This window comes from Perissodus microlepis, chromosome 14 (genome assembly GCF_051167445.1).
Source record: "Perissodus microlepis isolate ML-2025 ecotype Zambia chromosome 14, ASM5116744v1, whole genome shotgun sequence".
NCBI classification, from domain to species: Eukaryota; Metazoa; Chordata; class Actinopteri; order Cichliformes; family Cichlidae; genus Perissodus; species Perissodus microlepis.
Window position 1 is genome coordinate 19,293,850 of NC_140474.1, and position 23,060 is coordinate 19,316,909.

General features: G+C 42.0%; 2 protein-coding genes across 6 annotated transcripts in view; both read right to left on the bottom strand.

Moving 5' to 3' along the window:
* The window catches only part of mettl16 (methyltransferase 16, N6-methyladenosine), a 28,247-nt gene extending 23,324 nt beyond the window's left edge, over positions 1-4,923 (bottom strand). Inside the window, exons 1-2 of one of the 3 annotated variants that reach the window (XM_084951981.1) lie at positions 4,778-4,923; positions 4,435-4,571 (exon numbers count right to left, since the gene is read on the bottom strand). In XM_084951981.1, coding sequence (XP_084808107.1) covers positions 4,435-4,562 — 128 coding nt within the window. In that variant the 5' untranslated portion in view covers positions 4,563-4,571; positions 4,778-4,923. The other 2 variants (XM_084951980.1, XM_084951982.1) reach the window with 2 other exon arrangements.
* Positions 4,924-6,069: 1,146 nt separating this feature from the next.
* The window catches only part of LOC146373833 (lissencephaly-1 homolog), a 39,209-nt gene continuing 22,218 nt past the window's right edge, over positions 6,070-23,060 (bottom strand). For all 3 annotated transcript variants that reach the window (XM_084951983.1, XM_084951985.1, XM_084951984.1), the window contains exons 4-11: positions 19,655-19,729; positions 19,186-19,392; positions 14,498-14,666; positions 13,035-13,137; positions 12,668-12,896; positions 10,790-10,891; positions 10,511-10,667; positions 6,070-9,491 (exon numbers count right to left, since the gene is read on the bottom strand). In XM_084951983.1, coding sequence (XP_084808109.1) covers positions 9,418-9,491; positions 10,511-10,667; positions 10,790-10,891; positions 12,668-12,896; positions 13,035-13,137; positions 14,498-14,666; positions 19,186-19,392; positions 19,655-19,729 — 1,116 coding nt within the window. In that variant the 3' untranslated portion in view covers positions 6,070-9,417. The remainder of the gene's footprint in view (positions 9,492-10,510; positions 10,668-10,789; positions 10,892-12,667; positions 12,897-13,034; positions 13,138-14,497; positions 14,667-19,185; positions 19,393-19,654; positions 19,730-23,060) is intronic.

Consider the following 23,060-nt stretch of genomic DNA (forward strand, 5'->3'; position numbering starts at 1 on the left):
CCATAATCCTGCAGGCCTAGTTATAACTCCATAATTCTTCTGCTTATATCCCATTAACTGCAATGCCTCATGAACATCAGTGTGCCACAGACGCCCCCTCATTGCAGCTCGTCAGTTTCATGACCAAATACTCTCTTCAGTCCAAATTAACCAATGGCGCACAGCAACATGCTAATCTAATGATGCGTGTCCACACGACACATCATTTCGACACACTCCATTCGCTGTTTAATAGCACATCTCGTCAAATTTAGACCTTCCTTTCAGTCTGCTTGTGTTTATACCCAACTACTGTATCTAATTATGAATAATTAGCTGGCTCTCTCTCCTTCCAGCCCATCCCTGATTAAGGTTCTGTTGGAGGTTTCTTCCTGTTAAAAAGGAGTTTTTTCTGTGCCACTGTCACCAACAGCTTACTCGTCCGTTCATGAACTATTGGAGGGTTTTCGTGCTAATCTTTACCCTATAACACAAAGCACCTTGAGGCAACTGTTCTTAATCAGTTAAACAGTGTGACTTTCACATATTCTATATTAATATCTGATATTCATGACACCTGAAGTGAAAAACATCAAGCCTTTCCTTGTTTTCATCAAGATGGTTACTGCTTACAGCTCATAAAAATCAGAAATCCAGCACTGCAAACAATTAGATCATTAATTTAGACTTTGATAAAAAAAATTATTATATAACACAGTTTAAACAGATCTTCTTCTAGCTCTGTGCGCACAACTGCAATCACGAGTAAGACTGCTGACTTGACGATTATCGACACCCTCCACGAGAAGGTTGAACCACAGCAGGTCATCACTGAGAAGGCTGGCTGTTCACTGAGTGACGTATCCAAGCATATTGATGTTGACTGGAGAAGAAAACTGAGGTAGGATCCGTTGATTCAAGAACATTACAACACTAAACACAATCACCAAGTAGCCACTGATTTTTTTTATAGACCAACTTGTATGATTAACCCACTAGTTTGCGTTGATTAGGTGGCATCTTATTTTATCAAGCCAAGTGTGTTTAGTGTCAGTTGAGACGATTTAATGCAAGTTTTCTCTCCTCATATTATCTCAGGATGGTGGTACTTGAGATGAGCCCTCTTTTTCAAAGGCGAGCGGAGGGCCGTCTGTTTTTTAAATTCAAGCGACCAGTTCTTCGTGTGTGTGTCCGCTCACATCGGGTCTTGTCACAAAAATCTCACACGTAAGCAGGAGAAGCTGTCGCATCCCCTGATTGTCCAGATAGGATTTTCATGCCGAGCGTCAAGCTCGAACACCGCTGCCTCATTGTTTGTCATCTGTCCGTCTGTCAGGGAACCGCAGACTGATAATTAACACCTGTCACACGCGGACATCAAGTCGGGTTTTACAGTGTGCCCACGCACACTCGGTCCGCTACAGACGGCCCACGCCAACATGTTCGCAGCCACAGACAGATGTTCGGACTCACTGCAGTGACACTGCGTCCGCATTCATCTGTGCTACCTGTTTAATGTAAACAAAGGAGAAGTCCAACAATGACTGGCAGCTCTTACACTGGCCGTCATTCAAACGTTAGTCGTGTTTTATTTGATATCTCAACTAAAAAAACAAAACCTATGGTAACATATTTATCTGCTCTAAAGTTTAGTAATCAGCCTCTTAAAAGGGGGAGTAAATTCACTCTTCTCAAAATGAAATTCTTCCAATTAGTGGAGAAACAGGCCGCAAGGCTAAAAATCCTGTCAAGCAGACACACCTATGGTTTCAATGTGAAAATCCTATATCGCTGTATTCAGAAGATTGATAATGTGCAAGAGTTATCGGTTTTAGTTAACAGCCGTGCTCGTTGTAGTGAAACAATGTGACAGTTGGTGTTAAAACGGTGGCACACAAATAAAATCACCTCCAACTTATCAACCCAAAAATCTAATAACATTTCCCACAAGTCTACATTTTCACTCCACACGTGCTCTCATAACTAAAAATAAAAGCAGAAGCCCAGACATTTACCTTGATCTGTTTTGCATTCATAGTTATTAAATATCAAAGGTAGCAATTCGCTGGAATTGAGTGCATCACAGCGAGCACTGAAGGGCAAACGCTGGATGGAAACCACAGAACGAAGCGCGCACACAGAAGAAACGAGACAGGAAAATCAGAGATGGAGAGCTGCAATCATGAGCTCATACTGTTTGACGTCAACACCACCAATCCCACCAGACGTACCCTTCCTTTGTTCTCCAGCCTGGACTTTTTCTACATTTCTCAGCAGCTCGATCTCACTGAGCAACACACAGACACACACACACACACACAAAATCTGTGCCCAGTTGGAGGAAAACACAGGAAGCTTGCCGGCCTTCTTTGATTGGCACACTAACCTATTTCGAGTTAAATTGTGGGTCTGGTTGAAACCACTCGTACATGCACAGAGGACAGAGTGAAGAGGAAGAAAATTTTTGACGTTGGGCCCATTAATCGTTCGTCCAGGTTTCCTCCTGCTGCTGCCAGAAGCTGAATGAGCGTTAACCAGCAGAGCGAGTCAGCTGGGTCATGAGAGGAGCTGAATGTGTTCCTCAGGGCTTCAATTAGTGCGAACTAGGTAGGTACCGTACAGCTGTGGTCAGAGGTTCACATTCACTCATCAGCTTGAATGTCGTGGTAACTTGGGGGTTTCAATGATTTCTTTGAATTGAAGCATGTGTCTTTAAAGATTTTACAAAACAAGAATTTGGTGTAAAAGTTTGGGTTTAATTGATTTTGTCTAATCCATGCAGGGTTGAAAGGATTCATACAGGCTCAAATATATTCATACATTCCTGTTAATATTTAGTTTAATGTCCCTGACCAAGTTGCACCTTAGCCAGACCCTTTTGGTAGCCATCAACAAGCTGTTAATCCTGGCTGGATATTTGACCACGCTTCTTGGTAAAAGAAGTTCATTTAAAATATGCTGGTTTCCCGATTTTTAAGAGTAATCCACAAATTTTCAAAAGGGTTGATGTCGGGACTTTGGGACGGCCATTAAAGAAGCTTAATGTTAGCCTGCTTTATCCATCCCAAAATCAGTTTGGGATCATTGTCCTTTTGGATCACTGAGCTGTGTCCAAGTTAAGGAGACTTGAGGTTTTCCTCCTCCTTCATTATTCCACTTTGTTTACTATATCAGCACCACCGCCAGCAAATCAGCCCGGGAGCATGATGCTGCCATCACCGTGCTTCACAGTGTGTACAGGGTTCTCTGATTTACTTCTTTTTTTGTTTATTTATTCACATTTTTTCCTTTTTTAATTGGCTAGTGGAGCAGTGAAGAGGGACAGGAAACAGAGAGGGGAAAGACAAACAGCAAACATGTTGCAAACAGCTCAATCTTTGTCTCGTTTAAAGACCATAAAACATTTGGCTTGTCCGTGTGCAAGGCTGTAAATTTCATTCAAGCTTGAAGATGTCAATTTCGAGCAGAGACTTCTTTCTTGGTCAGCACCCTCTGACTGTGGACAGCGATGCTGGTGTTCCTGCATTTTCCAGTTTATTGCAGTTTGAGCCTTAATGGTTCCTGGGTTGTTCCTGTTCGAACTGATGATGTCGCAGTTGTTTAGAAATGCCTCCAAGAGACGTTCCCAGTTTTTTTTTTATTAAATTCTTATAAAATAATATATTTGGTAGAATACAGAAGTCACTGTTATAAAACTGGGGGTTTTCCTGCATACGGGTACAGCAGCAGCGGTTTGTCTGTCAGAGGGATCGATTCCCAGCTCCTCTGGTTCAGCAAGATGCATCCATCAGAGTGAATATTAGATAAAGCACCTGAGCACAGATAAAACTGGTGCATGAATGTGTGTGTGAGACTGGGTGAATGACACTTGGCAGTATATGAGTACCAGCCCATATAAAAATCTTCGGTGCCAGCTTAAGCGAAAATCACCAGGACCAGAAATATTTATAGCCCTATGTGGGGTTTAATTTACTCAACATTAAATCTTTTTTTTGTTGTTGTTAACAAAGCAGCCAACAATCTTGTTTTGTAAGGTGTTAACTGCTCTGGGACCAGTTGGCTTGTTTTAAATCAGGAAATCTCTGAAATAAGGAGGAAAAATGCAAGGAGAGGAGAAATCTCGGGCCACAGACCCAGAGGATGTCTGGGTACGCTGGGAGGGGAGGAAAGGAGAAAGAAAAGGAGAAAGGAAGGCAGCAAGGAGACAACTCACTCTTCAGAGATCAGCCTCAAGATGCAAAGATGCATCACACTGTTTGTTTTCATTTTCCAGTGAGGTGCACAATCTGGAAGTACTGCATGTAAATGTGTGTAATTATGAAAGAAACTAGAGTGGAGATTATTAGTGCCACGGATCTCTCTCACACACACACACACACACACACACACACACACACACACACACACACACACACACACACACACACAGAGCGGAGGACAGTCTCAGGTACTTACATAGGTTTTCCCGTGAGGCTTGTGTGCACGTGCTGCTGGAAGTCTGGATATTTGGATGCCAGATAAGCGAAGTCAGGTGGTTTGTCCTTGTAACGGTTCCGAGGATGCATGGACTTATTCAGAGCCATTATTGAGCCCTGATGGTGGACATGAGGTGACATCAACAGTGCTGAACTTTCACTTTTGGATCACTGACACCGGCAGTGTAAACAGCAACACTAAGGCTGCACACACACACACACGGACTCACAGCAGTAAAAGTTGATGTTAGACAGAAAAACAAATGTCTGACATTTTTAAAGGAGCACAAACAGACGGGGTTAGCGGAGCTGCTCCTGCTTACCGTCACAGAGCTCAGCCTGTAGCTGCTAATATTTCCTGACCTTCGCTTACTTTTTAAAGCGGAGAAAAACACTACACAGATCACGTTGCACAAACGTTTTCCCACTTTCTGCAGCTCACTTCCTGTACGCCTCCACGTCACATATCCACGTCGCTGCGCGTTGACGTCACCGAAACGGTGTTTAGCTTCGAGCCTCTACCGGTAAAAGTTTTTTTGTCTGTTTGTGGGTTTTTTTTTTTTAAGGAATAATTTTTCATGTCAGTTTTATAAAATCACTTAAGTTTTGTATCGATACATTTAAATTTGATTAAAAACAAATATAAAAAAATAATTAAAATAATCCTGTTTAGCGTTTTCATTATGTTCAGTCCTGAGCCCTGGTCTGTTTTACGTTTCCCGTGTACCGTTTTCCCCGGTTGCTCCTTACCGTCGTGCACATACAATCACCTGTCATTTTATTACGTATTTGTAATTGGACTTTGGTTCATATTGATATGACAGCATCACACACTTGCTGCAGATTTCTTGGTTGCAAGTCCCAAAGGTGCTCTGTTGGATTGGCATGCAGATGCCTTCTGAGTGTAGAGAACGAGTCGCGGATGATTTGAACTTTGTAACATAGCACACACTGTGGGTACACATGGTCAGCAACGATACTCACACAGGCTGCCGTGTTTAAACAATGCTCACCTGGTAGTAAGAGGTCCAACGTGTACCAAGAAAACATCCCTCACGCCGTTACACCACTACCAACCTGAACTACAAAGCAGGATTGCTCTATTTGAATCCATGGAGGATCAGACCTGTTCCCGTCTGAACCCACCTTCAGACCAGACAATGTTTTCCAGTCTTCTGTTGTCCAATTTTGGTAAGACTGTGCAAATTGTAACCTCAATTTCCTGTTTTTAGCTGACAAAAGTGGCACCTGGTGTGGTCTTCTGCTACAGCACAGATGGTCTTTTGCTTGCCTTGGTTGTAAAGGATGGTTGAGTTATTGTTGCCTTCCTATGTCTCTTTTGACATACTGCCACATCTGGATACTTTCTCTTGTTCAGACCATCATCTGTAAACTCTAAAGGTGTCTGTGTGCAAATCCCAGCAGATCAGCAGGTTCTGAAATACTCAGGCCAGCCTGTATAGCACCAACAACCATGCTGCATGCAAATTGTTTAAAAAAATAAAATAAAATAAAAGGTTGATTACCCCCCCCCCCTCCCCACAACAATACCCATCTCTACTTTTCCAGAGCCCCTTGCTATCTTCTCTAAAGAAATAATCAGGTGACACAGACGTAGATTTTCTTCTTTTATTATATCGCAAACAATAATGACATCCAGGTATATTGTTAACAGTTTGCTGTGTGAAGAGTGAGACCATAGTGGCGATAACATCATGAGCTCTCCTGCAGGAGCTTGTTGTGAAGTCTGAAGTCCTCGTGTGTGGTTCACAGGCAGGTTACAGAGGGCCGAGGGAAACGACCCACAGACAGTAAAAAGCTGTCCGTCGGTCCCTTCACACACCAGACCAGAGCAGCACAGGGATTGCTTTGGACCTGCGAATGTCAAAAGGGGATTTTCCCAACACTTGCATACATTGTCAGCCATGTTGTAGGTTTGCTTTTAGTCTTTTTCCTTCCTTTTTTTCCCCCTCCCCCAACCGATTATTACAAAATAAACAGAACGCACATCGTCCTGACCTCTGATCATCACCTTCCTCCTTGAAGTAAAATCAAGGAGGGGCATACGTTTTTTTTCTTTACATTTTGTGGTCTGGCATGTCATAGCGTGATCCTGAGGAGACTTTTCAAAAAGGCTGGTTGCAGCATCTGGACCACCAAGGAGGCTGCTTTCTCAAGACAAACCCGATTGTACGGACAAATGTCTCCATTTTTGGCTTCAGCTAGAACATTTAACACATTGGCATCTCTGTTAGCCAAACTGTACTACAAAAATTTACTCTCTTCATCCAAAGCCTCTGACGAGATGTTCTGTACAGAGAAAAAACAGCTTATAGGGAGGGAAAAAAAAAAAAAAAAGGGGGCAGAGGGGCACTGCACCAAAAGGGAGACATCAGTAATATTTCCTGAAAGAGAGGGTTTCTCCTTTGGGACATCCTAGTCTGCCACAATCCCATTGCATGTACAGAAGGAGGAGGCTGTCAAACCTCCCTCGAATAGCATCACACACAACAAAACCAGCTGTCCTACAACCAGAGATCAGAGCTGTCCGAACCCGGGATCAGTTTGGGGAAAGAACAATTACTCGATTTCTCCGTGATGCCAACAGCGTGGCACCATTATCATTAACGCTGAAGAGGAAGAAGGCAAATAAGCACTCATTCGCCAAATCATTTAAAACGTCACGTTCCGACAGCTCCGCCTCTGGGCGCAGGCTTACATGCAGCGGTGCTACATCACCAGGTCACATTTAGGCTCACAGTGGCCACTAGCAAGAGCTTGAGCAGCAGATCACCACATCCAGTTACACACAGGAAGAGAGGAAAAACTTGGCAAAGAAGCTAAGATAAGAAGATCGGTTAAAGCAGTGGAATTCTTTATTAGCCAAGAGATGCACCGGAATGACACGGCTAATCGGAAATTATAAGTGGTTTTTTTTTTTTTTTTTTTTTAAATTTAATTTAAACGCTTCATCAACATCATTGTTGTCTTTGATCACCAGTGAATGAACAAAGCTTCAGTGAAAAAAAACAAAACAAAACAAAAAAACAGGGATGTGCAAGATTAACGAATCACCTTGGCAGCTACAGCTAGACGCAAGATGTTTCATTTATTTTTCATTATGTTTGTGTCCTATGAGGGAAGTGGAATGGTTGTCTCTTCAGCATTTAATCCAAAATCAGAACTTTTGAGGAAACCCACTCAGGAGAGATTTGTCTGTGGAGACCCTCGGGTGTTAGTGTTGTCTTTCTCTGTACCCTTTAAGATGAGTTTTGACACCTCTGCATATATCAATAAAGACGTGGTTTGACAATCAGAATAGTTTCAGGGTTTTTCTAAGGATAGCTGCAGATACAAACCCAGTCATTTTGTTGTAAAGCAAGTCTGAAATATGACAAACTGCTCAGTTCAGGAAAGCGTTTCCAGGGTTACTCCCAGAAAGCTTTCAAAGGGTAAAGAGTTAAAGTATAAACCATCCAGACGAGACGACCTCCGCAGTTATCCGGCATTTCCTCACTAATCCTCATTCCCGGCTAGGGTTATCAGTTTACGGCGACAGTAAAAAAAATTGCCAGGCTTCTTAATTGATAACAAGCTAAATTTACATTTATTTTCACAGAAAACTGGCTTCTTTGTATTATTTCAGTACTCAAAACTGATTTCTTTATGCAAAAGGTATAACTCAAAAATTACAGATCCTTGCACATGCCAGATATGGAACCCGGGGGGCGCTCAATTTGACTCCTTGTCGTGTATTAGCCAGTTCACTGTGTTATTTTTTTTAAGCCTTCAGAGGGCGAAGCGGGATAACTGAGCATCTTCAGACTTTCCTTTGGTGCTCCAAACCCCCGCGCCACAGCCAACCAGGTCAGGAGGCGAGAGACGTGGCTACGAGATCCGGCCGGGTCTGACTGAGGAGGTGAAGGGAAAACGTCTCCTAAAAAGGGCGGCACGCCCGAGATCTTTACTCAGATTAAACGGGTGCAATCCCCAAAGTCTGCTCAGCGACCAGGGTGCTCACTGACGGCGAAACTCACTCGCTACATCAGGCTTCTTGTTTTAAAAAAACAAAAAACAAAAGAAGAAAAAACAAGCTTAGTGTAGCTACTCGCAAAGCCACGCATTTTAAAAATGGGATAATTTATCTAAAGCCCAGCAGCAATTCATGTGCCGCCGTGACAATGAGTACAAAGCCGTTTTCAAGCCCCCGAGGTCCAAGGACACAGTTTGAAACATTCGTATATACAGCCATTAAAATATTACCTAGATCCACATGAAGAGAAATGGTATGCACACTTGAGAAGTGATGTTATAAAGCTACAGATTATTTCAATAACAAAGCCCCACATATACGTTTCTCCTGCCTCGTCTCTTAAACGTTTCACCGAGCTAGGCACCGACAGACTACGACAGTGAAGGAGAGAAATAACAGAGAGAGAGAGAGAGGGGGAAAAAAGAAAAATCCTAAATAAAAAAATAGACAAAAATAAATCTTACACATAAAGACACTGTCATTTCTTAAATTATCGGTTTTTAGTGCCCTACGTTTCACACCCAGTCAAAAACATCCGCCTTCGGTTGGTCGGTGGAGGCTCCGCGAGCCCCGTTGTTAAACCTATGGTACTTCTAGACAACGTCATGTAAATTTACAGTATACAATTTTGGATTACCATGCAAGAATACTTTTGTGTAACATTTAATAGCTTGATCTACATCCAGGAATAATTTACACAGAAGGACAAAAAAAAAAAAAAAAAAAAATTACTGGACCAGAGAGAGCGCGATGGGTAAATAACCATGGCGGTGAGTGCGACAGAAGGGGACCGAGATATGCGGGGGTGGAGGGGAAGGAGGGAGGAGATGGTTCGGGTTTAAGGTGAGGGAGGGAGGTGAAAGGGTAAGTGGGATGGCAGGAGGAGCGCCTGGGTGGTCGGGTTGTGGTCCAATCCTCTCAAGGTCCAAATCAGCGACACTCCCAAACTTTTACCGTTTGATCTACGCTCCCGGTGACCACATAAGGAGCGGCCTTGTGGAAATCTGTGGAGCACAAGAGAAAAAACACAAAACAGAGTTACCATCAAATTGACTACAGTGACACTGACAACATTTTTGCCCCTGTGGGCCAACAGGCCAGTATATATCCAACACCTGTTATGTGTTTATTTCACGTCCTTTGGCTCGGATCAAGCATGTGTTTTCAATGTTTGTGGACAAGAATGGAGCTGTAAGGCTCTGAGGAACAAGCAAAGCTTTGGGGCATTTCACTTATTGTTGGTTTTGGCTTTTTTTTTTTTTCTCTTTTAAATGACGTAGACCTGACATGAATCTGACGACATTTCAGGGGCGTGGCTGGTTAGCTGCCCGCAAAATCTCATTTGTTGTGGGAACATTTATTAATGTTCCCGTCACTGAATAGAAAGTGAGTCATCACTGAAAATAAAACCAACCCTCAGACATCTGGGAACATGAACACAGTGAAAAAGACTGCAGAGTTAATATCAGGTTTTAAAATAAGAAATATTTGGGGAAGAGCTCGTGGTGTTGTATGACAGACCTCTAGAGAAAAAGGGGGGAAAATGAAGCTTCTTTTTCTCTGCCGATTTCAAACAAAAGGTGCTTCTGTTGCTTTTTTCAGACTGCACCAGAACTCATCACATCAATAGCTCACAACGATCCTCTCCGGTTGAAGCAGGATTTAAGAGGACTGGGTTTCAAACGGCTTGCCAAGGAAAAGTTGGCTCAAGAGCTCCTCAGGAGAGTTAACCAAGCCTTGATCTGCTGAAAAGCTGCAGATACTGGGGAGCGGGAGGAGAGGGGGGAATAAAAAAATAAATAAATAAAAAATCCTGCAGCGATTGTCTACGTTTTAAACCCCAGCTGCGAGCGAGCCTGGTAAAGAAACTCGGCTTCTTCACCGCAACTGTAAAGCAAATACCCTGGAGCATGTATTCACACCCCGTGAGGGAGAACTTCGGGAGACAACGTCAACAAACAATACCAAGGCACAAGCCTTTTTTTTTTTTTTTTTTTGGGGGGGGGGGGGGGGGGGGGCTTACCCAGAGAGGTAACAAAGTGTTCGTGGGCACTCAGGGTTTTCATGCATCGCTTGTTCTTGTAGTCCCAGATCCTTAAGGTCTTGTCATCTGCACAGGTGACAATGAACTTGCCTCCGGGGTGGAAGAGGATCCCACGCACCCAGTTGTCATGGCCAACCTGCATGAGATACAGCAACACACATCTCATCTGATTCCTGAAGAAATATATCTTCACTTAAAGCATTTCCCCCCCAAAAATATGGACGTGGCACACACAAAAACTTCAAAAATGCTCCTCACCAGCGTCATAAGGCACATGCCAGTGCTGACATCCCACATCTTGATGGTTTTGTCTCTGGAGCCGGAGAGCAGGAAGGGGCCGGGCTTCCCACTCTTCTTGGACTGGTCGGGCAGAAGGGGAGGGGATTGAAATATTAGCTGTGTGTATAATTCATTATTTGTACTTTATGCGGAGTACCATACTGTACCAGAACACAGAGAGCAGCCTAAATTAAACACCTCTGAGCGTTTGTGTTATACGTTGCTGGCGACTAGTCTGAGAGCACATGTGCAAACATCTGTATAACAACAGCTGTCTCTCAGCCCGCAGACTCACCCAATTCCAAGAACTACGTTGGCTTGTTTAAAAAAAAAAAACAAACAAACAAACAACTATTTAAAGAGTACTAAAAGTCAGCTTTTGTGAACACAGGTTAGATTGGGACAACTGCTGCGAGGGAGCATGTGTGTTTAGATTTGCGAGGGTACAATCAGACACACTGAAGATCATGAGGCAGGAGGACGGGCTGATTCTGTGTGTGTGACTGGCAGCACATGGCTGTATAGCGATGGCTGCCTCGTGGCTCAATCTCCTCGCCATCATCAGTCAAAGTCTTATTTGGTTTTGATATGTTTGAAGCTACAAATATGTTTCACTAGTGATGGTTACTTATCACACAAACTGATCTCACAGTTTGTATACAATCCTGTTCACGTTATGATTCAACAGCTTTTAGATGCACCCGGAGCAGAAATAACTTGAAGTAATCGTTTTCTGTTTGACTTTATTAGTCTCACAAATTGCCATGGAGGAATTCTGGTCTGCTCTTCTTTACAATGTTGCTTCAGTTCATTGAGGTTTGCTCATCGGTTTATGCACAGCACTTCAATCCGGTCTGGACTTTAATCATTGCAACGCCTTGATTATTTTCTTTTGCAACCATCCAACCTTGGGCCCTTTGTCCTGTTGCATGACCTGGTTTTAGCCACGCCTTTATCTGTCATTCAGATTGCTTCACATCTGACTCTGGAATACTTTGGTATACAGAGGTCGTCTGTATAACAAGTAGCTGCAAAACAACCTCAAATCATCACCCCTCCACCACCGTGCTTCACAGTTGGTGTCGGGTATTTGTTCTGATATGCTGTGTTTCATTGATAAGGTGTAGATAATCAGTAAATCAAGCGCTGACAGTTCAGCACCTGGCTGTTTACCCTCTTAATTCTAATGGAAACAGTAAGGCAGTACTGAGTTTTTCCTTTTTTTTTAAAAAAAAATACAGTTGTACCAAACTAATGCCTCCAAATATAATACGATCTGACCTCAAGTTTAAAAATCAGGAAAAGAGGGAAAAACATATTGAACTGCAAATTCAGGTAATATAAACCCTACGGTGTGTTCACACCAAACAAGAAGTGATATTGTCTCACAGTATCTATGCAAAGAGGTGAACTGAGGCAAATTTGCATTAGTGAGAGTTAAAAATACTTAAAATTCAGGACAAAATTCACACTGGGCTTCAGACTCTCGACTACGACTGTCGACTCTGCTGGTACGACCAACGATCAGAAATGGAGGAAAAGCTTACGGCTGCTTTTTGTGGTACAGGTGTTAGAGTCAACTTCCATTTTATGTAAAGATAGGATGAACAAAAAAATAAATAAAGGAACGCAATCAATGATGAGATATCACTGTGTCTTGATTCCAGCCACCTCCCACAAATGTTTACTTCTCTCACTGGCTGCTAGAAGGAAAGATTTCTGGGTTCTCAAACAGTGACTGTACTCATACAAGGCGAAACTGCACATTTGATGAGAACAAACCAACACATACACCAAAACCTGTGTGGACCTCGAGGAGTTTGGGAGAAATGAGACGTATCCGAGCAGATCTTTTACCTCCGAGCCTGTGGCGTCGAGGATGGTGGAGTAGGCACTCTCCGGTGCCCAGGAGATGCACTCCACCACATGTTCGTGCTCCCGCAGCTCAGCCTTGCATTCTTTGGAGGCCACCACCCACACGCGGACTGTCTGGTCGTTGGAGCAGCTGGCGATCAGCGTGCCGTCCTGGTTGGGTCGTACCATACGGACCCACTCCCTGTGGCCTGTGAAGGTCTTCACGCAGTAGCTAATGGACAAAAAAACATGAGAGCAGTTAGAAAGCTATCAGCGTGGCTGAAAATAGTTAAAACCCAACATCAAGCTTAAGTAAAAATAAATAACACACAATGGTTTAAAGAACAGCTTAAAGGTGTCTATTGCATACCCAGTTGCCACCTCCCACATTTTTATGGTTTTATCCCTGGAGGCAGAAATAATGTGATCTCCGTTGGGCATGATGGCTACAGACGAAACATTGTGGTCGTGTCCTGGAACACAGAAAAACAAACACAAAAACAAAGATTCAGCGAGACCCAGAACCTCTGAAAACAGACCCAACAGCACTGGCCCACATAACATCTAAGTCTGCTGTGAAATGTAATTTAATGATTTCAGACTGCAACACATGATCCTTTTAGTCTTTCTGCTTGCAATCTGACCACCAGAATGAAAATTTAGAAACATAAATGTATTTATTTATTTAAAAACACATGCTTAGCACCAAACAAAGCCCAAACACTGTTATAATTCACCAAAAAAAGCTAACAAGCAAGAAAGCCAACATGCTGGAGCTTTGGCACTCGTTTTTGTTAGACAGAGAATAAGAGACGCGTAATTACCTAAAGGCTGGGCCATATTTAAGCTGCTAAATAGATGAAGACAACAGTAAGCTTACTCTAAAAGGCCTGTGTGTGTGTGTGTGTGTGTGTGTGTGTGTGTGTGTGTGTGTGTGTGTGTGTGTGTGTGTGTGTGTGTACTTGCACATGCCACCAGGCTACAATAATGGGTGGCAGCTACACAGAAAAGTGCTATCTAGCACTGAAGAGGGTAATTAAGCTGCTGTCCAAATCGGCACTAATCTACTTCACCAGTTGGCCTCTCTCTCCCCCTCTCTTTGTGTGCGTGTGTGTGTGTTTCCACCAAGATATTTAAAATTTAAAATAGGAGTGGATAAAAAAGGAGGAAAGGTTGAGTGAATTAAAAGAGGACAGAGATGGTAGTAAAAAAGAAGGAGGGGGGGAAATGGTGGCTAACAAAAGTAAACAGCAGGCTCAGATTAATAAAGCCATTTCCGTTGGTGAGTTCTGTGCAGCGAACCCAGCTCGTCTGTTTATAGATGCATGCTAGCAGCTCACTCTCATTTACACCAAAAAGAAGACCGGCAACCGGTGAAATCTGTTGCTCACTTGCACAAAAACGCAGGATTTGCAACTCCAGCATAAATTTAAGAATGCTTGAGTGGGTTTAGTCTGCTCACCAGGAAGGGCTTACACCCCCATCAAAAATAAATATTCTTTTATGTCTACTTCACAGACAGCCATCAGTGGCCACTTCAGATTCAAGGTTTGAAGATGAAAAGCATTGGTAAGGTGGTCCATTAACGAGCAGGGCCAGAGGACACATTTAAAATTATTTTTTAGGTTAAGAAGAGCTGAATCCAGAGCTAACTGTACTCCCGGCTTGGGTTGGTGCCAGTTGATGCACATCAAATGTGATAACAAGCAGCATGTGTAGCACCTGAGCACTGGAACCACACGGTGCGGAAACCATAACAAAGGGGATATAAAACGGCAGCAGCTGTGATTAAGGTCCACTAGAGAAAAGAAACCGACAGCTTCATCTTCTTACCATGCATGGTCCTGATGCACTCAAAGCCTTGGAAGTCCCACAGCTTGATGGTCATGTCTGCGGAGCAGGACGCGAGCAGTTTGCCTGTGTGGTCAAAGGAGATGTCCTGCACTGAATCTGTGTGGCCCTTCAGCGTGCGTTCAAAGTCTCCTGTTTCATAGTCCCACACCTGATGGACAAAGCAAATCCCTTTGTCAACATTAAGTTTGTATACCGCTGATACACTTCATTTCATCACACACCCAAACGTTGCATCATCTGTAGCTCTGTGTTGTTGAAATTACAGTTACAACAATAAGACGCACTGATGGCAGAAGTCAAAGGAAGCACATACTGAATGCATTTTAGAGCTTGTGGCACCTTAGAGCTGCTCATCAGGGTCACAGTTTGGCCAGAAAAAAGCTAACACGTTACTGTGCCGAGTCTGAGTGTTGCAGACGGAGCACAGTATAGAAAAGTCTACTTTTCTAGCCTGAAAGCTGCTGCGTCTCTAGCTTTAAAGCAGACAGACGGTTTGTCACGGAGGGATAAACCCTTCTTGGTTCCTCTCCTGGGGTGGGGGAATTTTGGGGCAGACGGTGATGGGAGACCCCTACCATCACCTCCCCCATCCTCGTAGTTTCCTTTGCCCTCTTCCCATGAGGAAGCTACAGATGGCTGGGGGAGGTTGTCCTGGATGAATTCAGTGGTTCTCTCTTCCTCTTTTGTTGGATGTACACATTTCACACTCACACATATAACAGTACTCAGGAGCAGAGGCTAAAGCACAGCTATCCATTAACCTGTAACTCTACACTGAAAGACCGATGATTCAGACTGGCACTGATTAATAGCCTCCATTCTTTCAGTGAAAATATCGTAGATTTTTTTTAAATATCAAAGGTCGCTAATAATGTGAAGACTCTGTCCATGTGCTATTTGTGAGGAAAGCAATGAGAAAGCTCACACTTCAGTTGTTTAAATTACCCTGACCTCCTGGTGGCGTACCTGAGCACACACAGAAGCATGATTTGCACGCTGTACACACATGAAAGGGTGTTATAGTTGCAAATTAAGAGAGATTTCTTACGAGCACAGCAGAAAAGGTGTCAGAGAAAGTTCTGAGACGTTCCTCAGAGTGCTGTTTTTTGTTTGTTTGGTTTTTTTTGTTTTTTTTTTGTTTTTTTTTTAAACCACCGTGATCATATTCAGGTGTAAAAACCCTTTTTAAAATTTTGAGTAGATTTAGTCGTTTTACAGCCCTCAGTTAACTCCTATTTTCATGTATTTTTTTCCCAAACCCATAATATTTTCATGTTATGGGTTTGGTTTCTTTGGTTTTTTTAATTTAATTTTTTTAATTTTTTGCCATGCAGAGATGTTACTTAAAATAAAGGGCAAACAGGATTTGAAACAGAAAAAAACCCAAAACAGCTTACATCCCATGAAAAGATACAAGTACAGGGGGTTTCTAACAATGTACAACCCAAGTCAAAACTCTGATTCCTGGCTGGTTAGAGCCTACCAATAACATTTCCTGAGGTGGTCTTATGATCTGTCACAACGGCTGCAGATATTGGATTATAAAAGTACCTACACAGTGAAAAGTTACCTCCGGTCAGAACTTCCCTGCATATAAAACATTTTGAGGCCCACCAAAGAAGTTTTTGCCTTTCACCAAACATGTGATGGAATTATTTAACCTTTTTTTCCCCCTCTATTCCCCTCCGGTATAATGGAATTAAATTTAATCAAGCATAAAACACAAAAGACGTGAGAGGTAAGGAAACACAGCTCTAAAGGGCTTAATGTGTGTGTGCAGTCTGACCTCCAAAAGCCCTCCCACCATTTACTGGCCTATAGCCAGCTTTTGTTATTGTACCATTAGCTTGGTAGTTTATGGTACAAAGTTTCAACTTGCCAGTAACATCAAGCAAAGTTACTGTTAATAACTTCAATAAATGGCATTAGAAAACATTTTGAAAACAGTCTCATTAAGAAACACTGATTTACTTAATTGCATTTATTCAAGCTTTGAATAAATTTTTACCTACTATACATTTTGTCATCATCCATTTTATTTTACTGAGTGTTCAGTGCTGCTTTGGGGATTAATAAACTAAAATATCATTTAAAAAAAATAAACTACAAAAGCAGAAAGATATTGAGCAGTCAGCACAAATGAAAATGAAGCTGCTTACTCCAACGATGAGCAGGCCAGTCAGCATTTTAAACATCAGTCAGTACCAGCTCTGTTTGCCCATTGAGCTGTTATAGTACAGTACAGAGCTGGAGAGGTATTTGCTGGTGCATGAAGATCACAAACCACAAGGTAACATATGCATTTCAAATCAAGGCTGCATGTTAAAATACTACGAGGTTAGGAATGCTTGTTTTTATCAAAATGATGGTTAGTACATCAAGAGTAAAATTCTGATGAAGCTGGTTTCCTCTATAAATGAAAAGGTTTCTGAATCAGTTGCTATAGAGGAAGTTAACTTCTTCGAGTAGCAGCAAACAGAAATGTGACTACAGTTAATGACCACAAAAAGGTTTACTGCTTTCTTTGTGGAGATTAAACAAATAAGACAAGGTGTTAATTAGTGAGCTTTTGAGGTGCTGTGAGGCAGATTAATCTCTGGAGAGAGCGCTACCCCACCTCACCCCGGATCCTCATGCGAAACCAAGCTAACATCTACTGCCTCCCACATGTTAACAGGCAGCCTGATTATGAGGTCAGGCAGCTGACAAGATTCTCAGTCTGACCTTTTCTGAGTAAAGGGGTCCGTTCCTTGTTAAAAAAAAAATTAAACACAACGGGTTTAGGAGATGAAAAGTAGGACAAATGGGGGATTCAAAGCAGGGTGCAGAGAGTGGAGGTGACAGGGAAAAGATTTGCCTGAAATCAGGGCTCAGTTTTAAGATTTGGGCCTGGGGCCTCCCTGCTCCTGAGGGAGGGACAGCTGATGGCATGGAGTCATGGTGGGGCAGCTAATGGTTTAAGTGGAAGATGAATGCGCCAGGATGCTGAGAGGAGGGGGTGCAGTGGGGGGAGCGAGTTGGAGGGCAGGGCTGGCAAAGGAAGAAGATGCCAAAACGGAGTGAGAGAGAATTCCCTGCTGCGTGGGTGTAGCCAAGGAGGAGATGTACAAATGTCTGTTATTGTCTCATGAATAAAATATACAGATAACAAACAGCTCAGCGGAGTATTGGCATTGTTCAGTGAAGCAGTGCAGAAACGCAGCTGCAAAAAAAGCCCAGAGACAGAACACAGAGTTTATATAAAGGAATCCACGAATAAATACAAGACACAGAGACAGATACTCGTATAATCCAGAGTATATCTAGCAAGGAGAGTCAGAGCAGTAAAGGGAAAGCTAAGGGAAGCATCATCCAAAGAAGAGAACAAAAGGTGTTTGAGTTAAAAATGCCACCAAGCGGGCTTTAAATTAAAAGACAAAAAAAAAAAGATAATTTTTAAATCTCTAATCAGGAGGAGATTACTGCAGTAATACTCTAAAGTCAGGGTAGATTATACCACCAAGTCCAAGAATGCAGATTCTGTTCATGTGCATGTATTTTGATCACTGGGCCAAATTACTTCTTCGGTCTCCATAAAAGATTTTTTTTTAATGTTTTGACTATGACAGAATATTCAAAATATCAAAAATTTAAAAAAGGCCACTCAATATACGAATGCCTCTTTTCACTGCCTACAATGCAAACATATTTTGTAAAAGGAAAATGCCATGTTTAAAAAAATAATTTGTTTTTGGACACCAAAACCGTTGAAATGAAAGAATTGAACCCATCCTCTACTCTTTAAAGACAGCTTACATTAAGCACAAAGTGAAAGCGCAAAACTGGACCGATAAAACAAGGTTATAAAGCAATTTTTAAACACTGATTTATGCTGCATACATCTTTATCTCTGATATGAGGAAGCTCCCAAATCAGACACACAAACCACTCATGGAGTCTTTTTTTGGGTCTTTGAAGCCATGATATACATGCAATATTGCATTTGAACATTTCTCACAAGCGTAAATGCCTGTTTTAGTCCAAACATCATGAATTAAAACATTAGCATACTCAAATATTACCCATGCAGAGCGACAGCTGTGCCATCTGTGCATGCTGGGAATAGAAGGCATCAAACACTGAATAACTGGATTTGTAGAAATTCTTCTAAAAGATGTGACTCTAAACAAAATGCACATTTTCTCAACAAAGTGCACATCCACTGCTGGGATACCCATACCAGTCTACTTAACACAACTGTCTTTATTACTCTCCTTTTAAACTAAATAATTAACCGAGCTTAAAAATCCAGCTCCACTAACACAGTTTGAGACCATTTCTTAAACTTTGATTAGTATGATGCTTGAATTTAGAGACAAGTATACTGAAGACAAAACTGTCAGTGTTTTTATCCCTGGAAAGCTGAAATGTTCTGAACTCATCATAAGACTCACTGGGGCCACCATCAGCAGCTATGCTGAGCAGAACAACAATCATCAGTAGATCAGGGTTATCGGATCATGTGCAAAGGGAGAGCACAGTCCTGCAGGGCTCCATTAAAAACTTCAAAAGTTATTTGGACTGTTATGTGCAACCTGAGCCCCGAGACAAATTTGTCAGTGAAATCACCTACTGCAGATTTTATCTGGAAACTCTTGGCTCTTCGACTTGAAACCAGCAGGACTGACCTTTATTGTTGCGTCCTCAGAGGCTGACACCATGACGCTGAAGACAGGGTGGAAAATTACACGGGTGACCGGACTGCGGTGGCCACTCAGCGCATACTTTTCTGGTGGGCGTGGGATCCACTCTTTGGGGTCACGCTTCTGAGTAACGGGCCCACCCAGAGTGAGCTCATCTTTAGCTTCGTTTAGTTTGGATTCAAGCTCCATCACCTAGCCAGAGAGCACAGGGACAAAAGCTGGTGAAGCATATTGAAATGTACATTTAGGAGATACAGTAGAAGGAACATGGATTCACGAGACTATTGTTTGTGTTTAAGTTAGTATTTTACATCAACAGTGGTGTCATTGCTTTCTTTGACAGACTTCATTTCAGTGTTAACAACTGCTTCACCACCAATATCACGAACATTTCACAAGACTACAATCCCCACAAGCTTTCTTTGAGGAGGGGAAAAAAAAAAAGCTCACAAACCTTCTTTTGTAATCTGATGACTGAGGTCCATTTTTTTTCCAAAAGGCCGGCGTACTTCTTATCCAGTTCTTCATTCTGGGGAGAAAAGTGTGAGGTTGGGTATCAGAATAACTGGCAAAGAAAGTCAAAGTCGTGGGCTTAGCATAATCGGTGAGGAGCATGTTGTGTGTGTGCGTGTCAAGGCTGGGTAGGGGCATAGTGAGATCTGGCTATAGTTAGAAAAACAACAACAACAACAACAACAACAAACAACCCAAAAAGGTGTGTGTGTGTGGGGGGGGGGGATTATTTACACACCCTTCACAGGCCAACACCAACTGCAGGACACTGCCAACCTACTGTATGACAAACACACACGCACACACACACCCCCAAGTCCTAATCCTCCTCACACAAGCTAATCTCCTGCAGACAAGAAAGGCTTACAGCCTCACAGCCACACACCCAGTCCTGGAAGCAGTGGTAGAAGTTAACTTGTGGCAGACTGAAGCCTGATTCCACCTGCAGGCTTATTCCACGAGTTGGACTCTACCTTTTACGTAACTGGCTTCATGGCACAAACAGGCAACGGAGGAAACAAAACACTGCAGTGTTGTGCTTTCTGTGTTGCTACATATGTACCAAAAGTTAAATACCATATATGTAGAGATTGACCGTCTCACAGAGCATGTCTTTAAAAATCTTTATTAGAAAGGCCAGCAGTGGTATGACTGAAATAGGAGGCTTGCGGCAGAGATGAGGTGCAGACCAACCAGGGATTTATTCACCACACACAACAAAATAAATGTTGGCCCAGTGGTGGCACGTGGTTCCAGCAGCACTCTTTGATGCTAATTACCAGCGTTTTATAGACTGCTACCAATTAACCCGCAAGCCTTACCATTTTATAAGATTACATACAGCAATAAACAAACTTATCACAGCTTACCTAATAGCCTTATGAATTAGGTTTTACATTTCTGCAAATTACATCAAGTAAATGTTAAAAATACTATTTTCTGCAATAATTTTGTTTGAAAACATCAAACAATAAAACACGACACACCCCTTTGAGGGTATTCTCTTATACACATAGTGTCAAAGTTAGCTCTGTGTAAATACATACTGTTTATCAAAGTAACGATGCATAGTGTCATTAAATGCCTTTAAAAAAATAATAACAATAAAAAATAAATAAATCACTCACTCTCATGACCTTCAGTTACACTAGTCAAAGAACATCAACAAATCTTTGCGATAAAAACTCAGATCGAGTAATATTTGACATAAACTAAGGATTAACTTAGAACTAAAAATAAGTGTGGACAAAGCTTCAAGTTACTGCAATACAACTAAAAATGTAACTCTTAAAATGAATGAAAATAACAGTGAAACAAAAACAAACAGGAAAGGTCCTGAGGTTTAGTCTTTGTCAGTTTAGTCAAGCCAACGAGCAAACAGCATGCTTTAGTGCATGTTTAGAGAGACTGGGATGTCTGTGAGACATGAAGTGTTGTGTTTGTATTATTAATGTAAGAAGTTAGAAACAAGTATCATATCCGTGGAGAAAAAAACCCCAAACAAAACAAAACACCACCCGCATTCTAAAAATAAGAAAAAACCCAAACTATCAAAAAACACACAAAACTAAACTGAAACAGGCAAACTTACTCTAGAAACTAAAGGGGGAAAAAACTAATCAAAATGCATAACCATAATAATAACCAAGCAGAGCATTTTATCTTTTTTTCTGAAATATTATTTAAAGTGTATTTAAGTATATACTAAAGTAAATCTGAAGTGTTGCTTTGTGTTGCCTCGCTCTATAAACAATGCAACAGTTTTGGAGGACTCTATGCACATCCATGCCTTTAGGGGGCAAGTACCAAAGCATCAAAAACCCACACTGACAGACAGCCACGGGTGTCAGTGAGGGAGAAAATTAGCAGTGCGCTCCAATTTCACAGCCCCCTACTCAGCCGTGTCTGTTTCCAGACACCCTGGTGTGGAGAGCTGCAGGTGATGTCGAAGCCTATATTTAACACGTTTCAGTGGCAAGAGGTGATTCCTCAGGGCTACAGGAGGTGTTAACAAGAAAGAGAGACAAAGACATGTACGGAGCCCTGTGAAGAAATCGAGCAGATCTATCTCAGATGGACTGAGTGGGGGAACCCAGTTTGGACAAGTCTGCAATCATCTAATCTGCCATCTGCCTGGACAACACACACCCACACACACACACACACACACACACAAAAGTGAGTGCCAGACTTCACTTCTGCCTACCAGCCAATTGGCAGTGGCTAATAAAAAGGCGTGCGCATGTTTATCTGTGCATGCAGGTATGTATACTTTCCTTCAAAAAAGGCAAGAAAATACTGAAGCATGACCTACATTAATTATTCCTACCAGTGCACTCAGTCTGTCATGACATTAACTTTAAACTGCTTCTCAAACATCCACAAAGAGCCACACCGAGGAACACTTAATTCACCAGTAAGAACAAAACCCGACCACACTTAAAAGGCATTAAAAGAAAAAAAGGTAACATACTTAACAGTCCTAAAAATAACAATAAAATGGGTTTTTTTTTTGTTTTTTTTTAAAAAAATGCTTCATCTGTTTAGCAGAGTCCCGTCAAGGTGCGTGTGGCCGATACCCAAAAGGCTGCACCAATCCCTCTGTGCCATTCATCCATTATTCACCCTGCTTCCAAAGGCCTGTCACGTGGAGATCAAGTGGGAGAATAACGGATGAAGACACAGAAGAGAGGGCAGTGTGGTGTCATGTGAAGGCAATGGAAAAGAAAAGGTGCCACAAGGGAGAAGAGCAAGAGTGAGATGATAAACGCTCTCAGGTGAAGAGAGCTTTAAACAAATAAGCAATAACATGACAAACACTACACAATAAGCTCTAAAGGGCACATATTTTATTTTAGGCTCCTTACTACACTCCATATTATGTGGAAAAAAATGCAATGAATGAGTTTTAAGTGACAACTAACACAGGTGACTGACTGGTGTTTATTGACTTAACCTACAATAAAATGACATTTACTCACAAAGTCATACTTTTCTTGTGGTTCATGTTGGTAATTTTAAGTTAATAAACACCCCAGACTGAAGATGCTTGACCTTTTCAACACGTACCCCTAAATCCAGCCAAGCAGTGAAGTCCCACCTCTCCCACTGTAAGTGCTGGAATTGAGTGCTGGATTCACATTTCTTAATTACATTAGATGTTTGGTATTTTTGTTCCAATGCATACATTATAAATAAATAAAACAACATTACAATTCACACCTGTCTAAAACAATGTCAACATAAACTGAACTTTATGTCTGGTTTGTTTTATGCATTGCTCCTAATGCTATAGCTACACCAGAAAATTCACACTAAGCAAGAAGAGGAAAGGTACATCGAGGAAA